The 13,085-nt window shown below is 49.5% G+C and overlaps 1 protein-coding gene across 1 annotated transcript in view; it reads right to left on the bottom strand.

The window, feature by feature from the left end:
• The window catches only part of NUP88 (nucleoporin 88), a 101,472-nt gene extending 88,723 nt beyond the window's left edge, over positions 1-12,749 (bottom strand). The window contains exons 1-2 of the mRNA XM_077296505.1: positions 12,419-12,749; positions 9,532-9,701 (exon numbers count right to left, since the gene is read on the bottom strand). Of these exons, the coding sequence (XP_077152620.1) occupies positions 9,532-9,701; positions 12,419-12,637 (389 nt within the window). The 5' untranslated portion in view covers positions 12,638-12,749. The remainder of the gene's footprint in view (positions 1-9,531; positions 9,702-12,418) is intronic.
• Between the last annotated feature and the right edge of the window lie 336 nt (positions 12,750-13,085).

The raw sequence follows: 13,085 nt of genomic DNA, 5'->3' as shown, positions 1-13,085 counted from the left end.
GCGTCTTATAGTCCGCGAAATACGGTATATTATATATTACAATACTTTATTATACAGGAACTTTAACCCCTTAATGACCAGGTCAATTTTTACAATTCTGACCAGTATCACTTTATGTAGTAATAACAGAACGCTTTAACAAATCTTACTGATTCAGAGATGTTCTCGTGACATATTGTACTTCATGATAGTGGTAAAATTTATTGGATGACTTGCATTTATTTATGAAAAAAAAAAAAAAAGACATTTGGCCAAAATTTTCAAACTTTTAATTTTTGTGCCTTTAAAGCAGAGTTATGTCACACAATAGTTCATAAATAACATTTTCCGCATGTGTACTTAAAATCCGCGCAATTTTGGAAATTTTTTTGTTGTTGTTGGTTACGTTATAAGGGTTAAAAGTTGACCAGCAATTTCTCATTTTTCAGAGAACAGTTTTTTCCATTGGGATCACATCATATTTGAAGTTACTTTGAGGGTCTACAGGTCCTTCTCAAAAAATTAGCATATAGTGTTAAATTTCATTATTTACCATAATGTAATGATTACAATTAAACTTTCATATACTATAGATTCATTATCCACCAACTGAAATTTGTCAGGTCTTTTATTGTTTTAATACTGATGATTTTGGCATACAACTCCTGATAACCCAAAAAACCTGTCTCAATAAATTAGCATATTTCACCCGACCAATCAAATAAAAGTGTTTTTTAATAACAAACAAAAAAACCATCAAATAATAATGTTCAGTTATGCACTCAATACTTGGTCGGGAATCCTTTGGCAGAAATGACTGCTTCAATGCGGCGTGGCATGGAGGCAATCAGCCTGTGACACTGCTGAGATGTTATGGAGGCCCAGGATGCTTCAATAGCGGCCTTAAGCTCATCCAGAGTGTTGGGTCTTGCGTCTCTCAACTTTCTCTTCACAATATCCCACAGATTCTCTATGGGGTTCAGGTCAGGAGAGTTGGCAGGCCAATTGAGCACAGTAATACCATGGTCAGTAAACCATTTACCAGTGGTTTTGGCACTGTGAGCAGGTGCCAGTTCGTGCTGGAAAATGAAATCTTCATCTCCATAAAGCATTTCAGCCGAGGGAAGCATGAAGTGCTCCAAAATCTCCTGATAGCTAGCTGCATTGACCCTGCCCTTGATGAAACACAGTGGACCAACACCAGCAGCTGACATGGCACCCCACACCATCACTGACTGGGTACTTGACACTGGACTTCAGGCATTTTGGCATTTCCTTCTCCCCAGTCTTCCTCCAGACTCTGGCACCTTGATTTCCGAATGACATGCAAAATTTGCTTTCATCAGAAAAAAGTACTTGGGACCACTTAGCAACAGTCCAGTGCTGCTTCTCTGTAGCCCAGGTCAGGCGCTTCTGCCGCTGTTTATGGTTCAAAAGTGGCTTTACCTGGGGAATGCGGCACCTGTAGCCCATTTCCTGCACACGCCTGTGCACGGTGGCTCTGGATGTTTCCACACCAGACTCAGTCCACTGCTTCCTCAGGTTTCGGTCACCTCTTCTCGTTGTACAGCGTTTTCTGCCACATTGTTTCCTTCCAACAGACTTACCATTGAGGTGCCTTGATACAGCACTCTGGGAACAGCCTATTTGTTGAGAAATTTCTTTCTGGGTCTTACCCTCTTGCTTGAGGGTGTCAATGATGGCCTTCTTGACATCTGTCAGGTCGCTAGTCTTACCCATGATGGGGGTTTTGAGTAATGAACCAGGCAGGGAGTTTTTAAAAGCCTCAGGTATCTTTTGCATGTGTTTAGAGTTAATTAGTTGATTCAGAAGATTAGGGTAATAGGTCATTTAGAGAACCTTTTCTTGATATGCTAATTTATTGAGACAGGTTTTTTGGGTTATCAGGAGTTGTATGCCAAAATCATCAGTATTAAAACAATAAAAGACCTGACAAATTTCAGTTGGTGGATAAAGAATCTATAGTATATGAAAGTTTAATTGTAATCATTACATTATGGTAAATAATGAAATTTAACACTATATGCTAATTTTTTGAGAAGGACCTGTATATGGCAGAAAATACCCAAAAGTGACACCATTATAAAATCTCCACCCCTCAAGGTGCTCAGAACCACATTCAAGAAGTTTATTAACCCTTCAGTTGCTTCAAGAGAACTGAAGCAATGTGGGAGGAAAAAAAAAAAATGAACATTTAACTTTTTACACAAAATTTTACTTTAGATAAACTTTTTTTTATTTTCACAAGGGCAACAGGAGAAAATAGACCACAAAAAGGAGATTTTTGTGTACTCACCGTAAAATCTCTTTCTCTTAGCCTCTAATTGGGGGACACAGGACCATGGGTGTTATGCTGCTGTCCACTAGGAGGCGACACTATGCATAATCTGAAAAAGATTAACTGTGGCTCCTCCTCTGCAGTATACACCCCTGGACGGCATCAGCCTTCTCCAGTTTTGTGCAAAAGCAGTAGGAGGAACGTAACATGAATAACATAATTATGCCTGTAAGAAGGCAACTATGTACGAGCTCAAGAAACAATATGAGAACTCAGTTACAACAGCCCGGAAAGGGCAACAGGGTGGGAGCTGTGTCCCCCAATTAGAGGCTAAGAGAAAGAGATTTTACGGTGAGTACACAAAAATCTCCTTTACTCTGTCGCCTCATTGGGGGACACAGGACCATGGGACGTCCTAAAGCAGTCCCTGGGTGGGAAGCAATGGACGAATATTGTGCAGACAGGCCCGTACACTTAGGGCACCGCCGCCTGCAGGACACGTCTACCCAGGCTCGCGTCCGCTGAGGACTGGGTATGAACCCTGTAGTGTTTAGTAAACGTGTGTAAGCTAGTCCAAGTGGCCGCCTTACACACTTGTTGTGCCGAAGCCTGGTGCCGAATGGCCCAGGAGGCCCCTACCGCCCGTGTAGAGTGTGCCGTAATGCCGGCTGGAAGAGGAGAATTCTTAAGGCGATACGCCTCTTGTATGGTGGATTTGATCCACCTGGCAAGAGTAGCTTTGGAAGCTGGCATACCCTTGTGGCCGCCTTCCGGAAGGAGGAAAAGGGAATCAGACCTCCGGAAGGACGCAGTCCTAGACACGTATATACGCAAAGCCCTGACAAGGTCAAGCGTATGCAGAGCCTTCTCCACTCTATGAACCGGACAAAGGGATGGTAGTGAAATTTCCTCATTGAGGTGGAAGTCGGACACAACCTTCGGGAGGAAGGACGGGACCGTACGAAGAACTACCTTGTCCTGGTGAAATGCCAGGAAAGGCCGTCTGCAGGAAAGTGCTGTCAGTTCAGACACCCTGCGTAGCGAGGTGATTGCCACCAGGAAAACCACCTTCTGGGAAAGAAGGCGGAGCGGGACCTCCTTAAGAGGTTCGAAGGGTGGTTCCTGCAATGCTGTCAGGACCAGGTTGAGGTCCCACGTTTCTAGTGGTCGTCTGTAGGGGGGAACCAATCGGGAAACCCCCTGAAGGAAAGTCCTTACTTGCGGCTTGGTAGCAATGCGCCTTTGGAAAAGCACTGAGAGGGCTGACACCTGGCTCTTAAGCGAGCCCAAGGACAGCCTGACCTCCAGACCCGATTGGAGAAAACCAAGTACTTTGGGTATGGAATAAGGGAGTGGGATCTGACCACGAGATTCGCACCAGGTAAAGAAAGCTTTCCAGGTACGGTAATAAATCTTGGCAGAGGCTGGTTTCCGTGCTCTGATCATGGTTCCAATGACATCTGCCGAGAGCCCTGCCTGGGTTAGAACCCAGGTCTCAAGGGCCACGCCGTCAAATTGAGAGCCCCTGAGTTCTGGTGGTAGAACGGCCCTTGTGATAGAAGATCGTGGCGGTCGGGGAGACGCCAAGGGGCGTCTGCTGTGAGTTGTACGATGTCGGCGTACCATGTGCGTCTGGGCCAGTCTGGTGCAATGAGGATGGTTGGAACTCCCTCTTGTTTGATCTTCCTCACCACTCTGGATATCAGGGGGAGAGGTGGAAAAATGTACAGAAGCTGGAACTGGGTCCAGTCCTGAACCAGAGCGTCTGCTCCGAGCGACCGCGGATCGTGTGTTCTGGCAATGAAGTTGGAGACCTTGGCATTGAAATGGGATGCCATTAGGTCCACATCCGGGGTCCCCCAGCGGAGACAGATCTGTTGAAAAATTTCGGGATGGAGAGACCACTCTCCCGAGTCTATTCCTTGTCGGCTGAGGAAGTCTGCTTCCCAGTTGTCCACACCCGGAATGTGGACCGCCGAAAGAACCGACCCTGTGTCCTCCGCCCAGCGGAGGATATGTGACACTTCCCGCATCGTCTGGGTACTGCGGGTCCCCCCTTGATGATTCACATATGCCACAGCCGTGGCATTGTCCGACTGTATCCTGATGTGAGAGGCTGCCAATAAGTGATGGAAGGCCCTCAATGCCAGTAGGATGGCACGAATTTCCAGGATGTTGATGGGCATGGTCGCTTCCGCTGGGGACCACTTGCCCTGTGGTGTAGGTGCACCGCACCCCAACCCGTCAGGCTCGCGTCGGTGGTCAGGACCTTCCATTGACCTGAGAGAAAAGATTTCCCCTTTGCTAGCGAGGTTGGCTTGAGCCACCAGTGCAGGGACCTCCTGGTTGACGACGTTAGCTGGAACTCCCTGTCGAGAGAAAAGGGATTCCTGTCCCAGGACTTGAGAATGGCTAGTTGGAGAGGTCTGAGGTGAAACTGGGCAAATGGGACAGCTTCTATTGCCGCTGCCATCTTGCCGAGAACTCTCATGGCAAACCGGAGAGATCGAGGGGGTTTGCGGAGGAGGGTGCGAACTGCTAGTCGGAGAGCCAGTGCCTTGTCCTTGGGAAGGAGCACTAGACCCCTGGAGGTGTTGAATAACATTCCCAGGAAGGTCAGGGACTGACTCGGGGTTGGTGATGACTTTTGTAGGTTGATTAACCAGCCCATGCGACTGAGAGTATCGGTTGTGATTGAGACGCTGAGCTCGCAGTCCTTGAAGGTGGGAGCCTTGATGAGTAGATCGTCCAGGTATGGAACGACTACTATGCCTCTGGAATGCAGGACGTCCATGGTGGCTGCCATGACCTTGGTGAACACTCTGGGAGCCGTGGCGAGTCCAAAGGGGAGAGCCACGAATTGGTAGTGGTCCTGGCCTATTGCGAACCTGAGAAACCTCTGATGGGCAGGTGCAATGGGTATATGCAGGTATGCGTCTTGTATGTCTATGGAGGCGAGATATTCTCCCTTCTCCATGGACGCAATGATGGACCGAAGGGACTCCATGCGGAAATGACGGACCCGTACATATTTGTTGAGCTGTTTTAGGTCTAGTATGGGCCGTACACTGCCTCCTTTCTTGGGAACTACGAACAGATTGGAGTAGAACCCTCGGAAACGGTCGGTCGTGGGTACCGGTACTATGACTCCTGATTGACAAAGCGAGGAGACCGCTTGGTGGTAGGCTCGAGCCTTGGCTGGCGGTTTTGGGGGGACAGAGAGGAAGAACCGGTCCGGTGGATTGGAGGTGAAGTCTATTTTGTATCCGGAAGACACTAGTTCCGTGACCCACCTGTCTTCTGTAATAGGCAGCCAGACTTGATGAAAGAGCAAAAGTCGGCCGCCTACTGGTGTGGTGTCTTCCGGAGTCCGTGAGTCATGAGGAGGAGAAGGTCTGAGATTTTCCTCCTCTGGGCTTAGACTGGCCTGCTTTTGACTGCCAGGTCTTGTCCGACCTTTGCGTCGATCGTGAGTTGTCCCTGCGTGGGGAACGGTTACGATTTTGTACTGGACGCGAGACGGACCAGCCGGAGGAATTCCGAAAGGATCGGAATCGAGTTTGGTTACGCTTCTTGTAAGTGCGTTTAGGTTTCAGTTGGGGAAGAGAAGTACTCTTACCCCCTGTGGCGTTGGATATCATAGTGTCCAACTGTTCACCGAAAAGTCTCCCACTGAGGTAGGGGAGGTGCGTGAGGGACTTCTTTGAGGCTGCGTCCGCTTTCCATTCCCGCAGCCAGAGGATACGCCGAATCGTGATGGCGTTTGATGCTATCCCCGCGACTCCCCTTGCTGAATCCAGAGCTGCATGGAGCATGTAATCTGCTACAACAGCAATTTGAACCGCTTGGTCCGACAGTTCAGAAGCGGATGCTTGGAAGGCTTGTAAATTGTTTGCCCAGGCCAGGATGGCCTTGGCAGCCCAAACTGAGGCGAACGCGGGAGCCAGGGATGCCCCTGCAGCCTCGAAAATTGAACGAGCCATGCGTTCTACCTGCCGGTCTGCTGCGTCCCTTAGGGTTGAGCTATCTGGCAGTGAAAGGAGGGTCTGTGCTGCTAGCCTGGAGACTGGGGGATCCACTTCAGGTGGATCTGTCCATTCCTTGGTGTCCTTCTGTGGGAAGGGGTACCTCGCCTCCAGATATTTGCGATTAGCGAATTTTTTCTCAGGCTGTGAGAGCTGTTTTTTAAGGATCGCCTTAAACTCTGGGTGGTTAGAAAAAACCTTAGGCGGCTTCAGAGGTCCTTCAAAGGAAATCTGATGTTCTGGGGCCTCTGGTGGCGGATCAGAAATGTCCAGCACCCGATGGATGGACGATATTATGTCCTCAACTAGCGCTGTATTGCTAGGAGGGATTGGGATCAGGGACCCCTCAGTTTCTCTGTCTGAGTCAGAGTCGCAGATGCCTTCCGAATTCTGTGTATCACTGAGGCGTCCCCTGCTGGGTGAGCTGGGGAGGAGGCCTTCTCTGGTTGGGGATTGCGGAGATCTGCATTGTCTGTCCCTGGAATGGGACGGTCTAGATGACCTGGAGCAACGGTGTCTCTCCCTAGAGGGGGATGACCGTGTGCTATGGGATGACGCAGATGGACTTGATGTATGGATCCGCTTGCGTCCTGACCTAGACGTGGATGTGCCAGGGGCATCTTGTTCCTGAGTCAAGCTCTCCCGTTGTTGGGTAACGGTCATAGCCGGGGCATGACCCTGCAGAGCCTGAAGCAATGTGGAAGTTAGGTTATCTATAGACTGCGTCATAGATTGCGATAACTGAGTAGCCCATTCCGGTGTGGCATTAGACACCGAGGCATTGGCAGGGGCTTCTTGAGGCTGTGACACAGTAGTTTGTATACAGTTCTGACAATGCGGGTACGTGCTGCTACTGGGGAGAGCGGTCCCGCAGGCTGTGCAGAATGCATAATAGCAGTTCTGCCTGGTTCTCTTAGACCTTGAGCCCGGCATAGTGCACAGAGTGCAGAAGTGCTGCCAGCAGATGGACCTTACAGGGGTAGAGAACCTACAGGGGAGGCTTATAGGTAATATGGATTCACAGCTGAGTAAAGATAACCCAGCTGTGATCTTACCCCACCAGTGTACCCCTAGGTCCAGCACCGAAAATCCACAGTCCTGTGCCCCCCGGAGACTGGCTGCCTGGTCCTGCAGACCGGGAGATGCAGGGTTAATCTGCAGCCGAAAATGGCTGCAGAGACAGAGGAGAGAGGAGGAGAAGGGGGCGGAGAGCTGGAAAAAGGCGGCAAGGCTATAAAAAACCCGCCCTTTCTGTCTCGATCCGCCCCTTGTATGACACTGTAGAGTGTCATATTTGTCATCCGGGGGGCGGAGAGGAGGCTGCTGCTTCAGCTAGGCCGAAGCCGGGGCCTAAATTAGATGCCTGAGGCCCAGAAGGGCTCCAGGCCGGCGCGAAAGTCCGGGAGGGGGTCGGATCTGAACCGGACCCCTCCGGATTTGAAGGCAGGATGGCGGTGGGGCTATAAGCGGAAGGGGGAGCCCGGCTGGGGTCCCCCTGAGGCAGTATAGAGCTGGTGCTGCCGCAGAGACAGGGACGCAGGGAACCCTGTGTCTGTATGTGCCATGCCTGCCTGCACTCCCCCCGGCCCCAACAGGAGCCCGCAGCTGGGCTGGGGTCCCTGGATGCAGGCGCAGTGTGCTGGCCCATTGCTGGGAGCTGTAGGATGCTGCCTGTACAGGCCTTACCTGAGGTGTCTCAACCTAATACCCCCAGAGGAGGATAGGGAGGGTGCTTTTGTCACACACCTTCAGGGGCCTTTATCCTCGCCTCGACCTCAACCCAGAAACCAAAAGGAATTGGGGAAGGAGGGGGGTCTCGACTTCGAACCAACACCCGAGAGGTTGGGGAAGGAGCAGCATGGGGAATAGCCATCTCAACTTCAACTGGGCACCCCATAATAGGGGGCCGAGGAAGGAGCCATGCCGGGGGTCTCACAGGAGACCCTCTTTTCTTCATCTGTAATCCCGTCGGAAAACGGGAAACGGAGTAAAACGGAGTAAAAATCTTTAGGTGTGCCTCCTTTGCGACACTAAGCAAAAACTGGAGAAGGCTGATGCCGTCCAGGGGTGTATACTGCACAGGAGGAGCCACAGTTAATCTTTTTCAGATTATGCATAGTGTTGCCTCCTAGTGGACAGCAGCATAACACCCATGGTCCTGTGTCCCCCAATGAGGCGACAGAGTAATTTATTGTGCAAATTCTCCTGAGTACGCCGATACCCCGTATGTGGGGGAAATCTACTGTTTGGCCACATGGCAGGGCTCAGAAGGGAAGGAGCGCCGTTTGACTTTTTGAATGCAAAATCGGATGGAATAGAGAGTGGACGCCATGTCGCATTTGGAGAGCCCCTGATGTGCCTAAACAGTGGAAACTCTCCACAAGTGACCCATTTTGGAAAGCACACCCCTCAAGGATTTTATCCAGGGGTATAGTGAGCATTCTGAACCCACAGGTACGACACAGAATCTGATAACACTAGATTGTCATATTGAATATGTTGTCAGTGTTGAGTGCAAGTGTTCGCTACTCCAGATTGCATTGGGTGCTCAGTTAGGCACTGAATATCGTGGGTGCTCGAGTGACATTCTCAAGTCCCTGCCCCGCATGTTTCAAGGCTGTTAAGACACCCTAAAAAAAAACATGCAGGGGGTCCACGATACTCCGTGCATACCGTACCACCCGATGCAAACTCGAGTAGCAAGCACTTGCACACACTAGCCATCATATCAATTCTAACGCCAACCCCAAATTAAATTTTCTAATTTTTATTCTAACTAAGGCGGTGACAAAGGGGGATTGGATTTTACTTTTTTTTTTTATATCACTGATAGGATCTATCACAGTCATCAAAATAACCAATAAGAAATATTCCCTATTGTTGATGGGTACCGACCAGCAGATGTCAGCCGGTGAAAAGCGGCAATGAGGAATAAGTACCCTTAACTGCCGCAGTTAAAAAGGTGTATTAGCGGTCATTAAGGGATTAAATAACAACATTTTTGCAAAACTTCAAAAATTGTGCAAGTGTATACAATACAAGTGTATTGAGTGGGCTATGCCCATCTAGTCGGAATGTGGCCGGGAGTATGCATATTACATACTTGAAGTCGCATGACCGCCACAGTGCGCACGAAGTGAGGATTCACAAGTCTGGAGTCGAAGAGTGCAGACTTGTAGTTTAAGACAGGACAAACCCTTTGAAGCAATTCCTAATATTTTAACATACCTGCAATTCACTGTCTTTTGGCCTCCTTCAAACTCAGAGTTTTTACCCCAGCGTTTAGGGACATCCAGTACCATCAAGCCCTTGCTTCCAATCAAAGCAATATGTTGTTGAGTAGGGTTCAGCAGAACTTCAGTGACATTGAACAGTGGAGGGTTGATACACAGCAGTTGCTGAAAAATTAAGAAATCACAAATAACTGAAGCTTTACTATCTCTAAACTGCCGAAAAGTACATAAATGTTTATATTCACAAAATCTTATTGGATCAACAAGCAGAAAGATCCATGCCCAACCCACTGATGCCCAACATCTGGCATTCAGGCCTGGTCCCGTAGCTGCTGACACCTCCAAATACTAATGTGTCCAAGTGACACAAGGGTTGTCATAATACAGTTTTGAATTGCAGCAATTAATGCGAACCTGACAGATTCCTGCTGCCTGAACCCTGCTAAATCTAAACAGGGTCACTCCTTACAAAAAAGCCAGGCATAGGGAGAAGTGTCCGAGGGGCTCCCTCCAGATTTTCCCTCCCCTTCTCAGCTTTAATCGGTCTCTTTACTTGCATATAGGGAGAAACCTGTTAATCTAGCCAAGACAGGTGGGAAGAAGACAAGAGGATGTCCCTGGGTGTAGTTATCTCCCAGTCTAGCTTTTTTGTTTTGTTTTTTTTATTCTAGCTATGGCCACAATTCATCAAGATTAGTGTAAAATTGCAAAGGGGTTGTAAAAAACAAGCAACTTTACAATTTTAGCACTTATTAAAAATACTCTCCATTGTCAAGACCAGACGGATTTATAACTTGATAGCGTACAGCTCATTGTCTTGGTAACCGGCCACCCTGCAGTCCCAGTGTGGTCAGTGATCTAGATAGGGAGAGTGCGTCACTCTAAAGTTGGCTGGATCATTGGATCTGACCAGTCTCAGTCACTGTGCGCTCAACGCTAGGAGAGTGTTCCGTTCAGACCAGCAGCAAGGTCACCCCTCTAATCTGAAGTGTAAGGCCGGGTGCCCATGATCCGGAACTAGCAGCGATTTGGACGCAGCGTATGTTCACTACGTCCAAAGTGCTGCCGTCTATTGAATGCAGGTAAATCTCCAGAGACTAACGTCTCCGCAAGAGAAATTGACATGCTGCGGTCTTGATAGACGAGCCACATGTTAGTGTCCGCGGGTGATTTGTTAGCGACTATGGAAGCATAGTGGAAAAAGGATTTCTAGAAATCCCTATCCACTATGCTGTCACAGCTGTCTGCTGCTAGTTTAACGCTGCAAGTTTATTCAGATCCTGATCGTGTGCACACCTACCCCCTGAAAAACAAAAAGTCTGGCAGTGCTCTACTGAAGATTCCTCTTGAGACAACCCCTTTAGCAGCTACAAGTTATAAAACTGGCACAAAAATGGGCATCAGGGTGGGCACTGAACAGCATTATTAGAAGGGTTAATGACTTTAGGCCTCTGATCTCACACTGCAGACACATTGATGTGGGGTACCCTGATCTAATTCACGTCTTTCCAGCCTGGTCCAAATGGGTCCTGGGCATCAGAACTGGCATCAAAGTGGTCAAAAAGTAAAATTTTCACAGATTTGAATAAGGGTCTGGTGTGTTTCAGGGGTTAAATGACTGAGCCACTGATCTCACTTCAGTATTACATGCATAGAGATGACTCGCAATATATTTCGGTCACTCATTAAACCCCTGAAAAACACAAGTTACTTAGCCACTTTTCAGTATTTGCCCACTCTGATGTCCGTTCTGATGCACAGAACCCATTTGGGCCAGACTGGAATTACCCGAATTTGATGCGGGCCATCGCTAACTGTGTATTGGTGGTGTAAGATCAGTGGCCTAAAGTCATTTAACCCCTGAAAAACACCAGTTACTTATTCAAATATGTTAAAATAGTTAAAATAGCTATTTGCTCGCTTTCATGACCGGAACCCATTCGGGCCAGGCTGAAGTGACCTAAATTTGATGTGGGGCAGTGGCGCAAAGTCATTCAACCCTGTCAATAACGCCCTTCAGTGCCAATTTGATGCCTATTTTCGTTCCAGTTTTATAAACTGTTATAGCTGCTGTTAAGCTTATTCACATCAGGGCGCCTCGCTGCATTGTATTCATTTGTCGCTATCGTATGTGATGAATCCTGGGTGCAGATTATGCACTGAAAATCTATACCCAAGTATTTAGATTGTTTTTTCTGCTGCAGAGAAAACAATCCAATGGGCAAGGAACAGGTGCAATCATCACGACCAGGTCCAATTCACCTTCCAGATGTAAACAATGCATGTTCTCATTCAATGGCATCAAGCAGAGGTAAGAAAACCCACAGGGAATTGCCACAGAAAGTCTAACAGTACCCAACACAGCTTTCCTATACGTCGGCCCTCCGGTCCTCTGCACCGGCACACGCTCCTCGCGTAGCCAGCAGCTGCTGCACCGAGCCTGTACTAGAGGCTATAAGGTCTGGTCATGTCGCCCAGCTGCAGCTCGGGGACCACCAGTCAGTAATAAGGGTATGTGCACACAGTCAGTAATTGGCAGCGCTTTGGACGCAGCACATATCCGCTGCCGGCTACTGAACGCAGGGGATTCCGCATGTGTTCATTGAACTGTGCAGAATCACCGCTCCCAATACATTGTATGGGGACATTTATCTCGTGGAGACTGAGCGTCTCTGCAAGAGAAATAGACATGATGCGGTCTGGAAAGACGCGTCGCATGTCGGTCTCCACAGGGAACCCGCGGGTGCCAGTGCATGCAAAGTGGACATGGGATTTCTTCAAATCCCATCCGCTATGCTGTAACATCTGGCCGCTGCGGATGTACGCAGCGTCCAACCCGCAGCGTTTACTGACCGTGTGCACCTACTCTGAGGGGTCCTCACCTGCTCACAGACGCTGTCCCCACTGAGGCTCCGCAGTCTGATAGAGTGGAAGGCGCAGTCCTCCTGGTTCCAGACCAGCAGGTCACCGTCCACACAGCACAGCAGGTTCTTCAGCTGCGCACAGCTCCTGTTGCCAGTCTGTGCCTTCAGCTGGGAGAAGAGCTTGTGTTCACTCAACACGTTCTGCCATCCCTCCGCACTGCTCCCCACCGCCGCCATGTTTCAAGCTGCCCGCCCCGGCTGTGATGTCAATTTCCGACGACCGCGGCCTGTTCTGGTGAGGGAGGCCGCCGTGTGATTGGTGAGGTACTGGAGGCCGCCGTGTGATTGGTGCGGGAGGCCGCCGTGTGATTGGTGCGGGAGGCCGCCGTGTGATTGGTGCGGGAGGCCGCCGTGTGATTGGTGCGGGAGGCCGCCGTGTGATTGGTGCGGGAGGCCGCCGTGTGATTGGTGCGGGAGGCCGCCGTGTGATTGGTGCGGGAGGCCGCCGTGTGATTGGTGCGGGAGGCCGCCGTGTGATTGGTGCGGGAGGCCGCCGTGTGATTGGTGCGGGAGGCCGCCGTGTGATTGGTGCGGAGGCCTCTGTGCGCTGACAGCCTCGGTCCCGCCTCACGTTCTAGTTACTTACTACACATCAGTGACCGTGTGCTGCTGGTTACTACGACTA

This window comes from Ranitomeya variabilis, chromosome 3 (assembly GCF_051348905.1).
Source record: "Ranitomeya variabilis isolate aRanVar5 chromosome 3, aRanVar5.hap1, whole genome shotgun sequence".
NCBI lineage: Eukaryota > Metazoa > Chordata > Amphibia > Anura > Dendrobatidae > Ranitomeya > Ranitomeya variabilis.
Note: the sequence above shows the minus strand (reverse complement) of the source record. Positions and strands in the feature narration are given on the sequence as shown.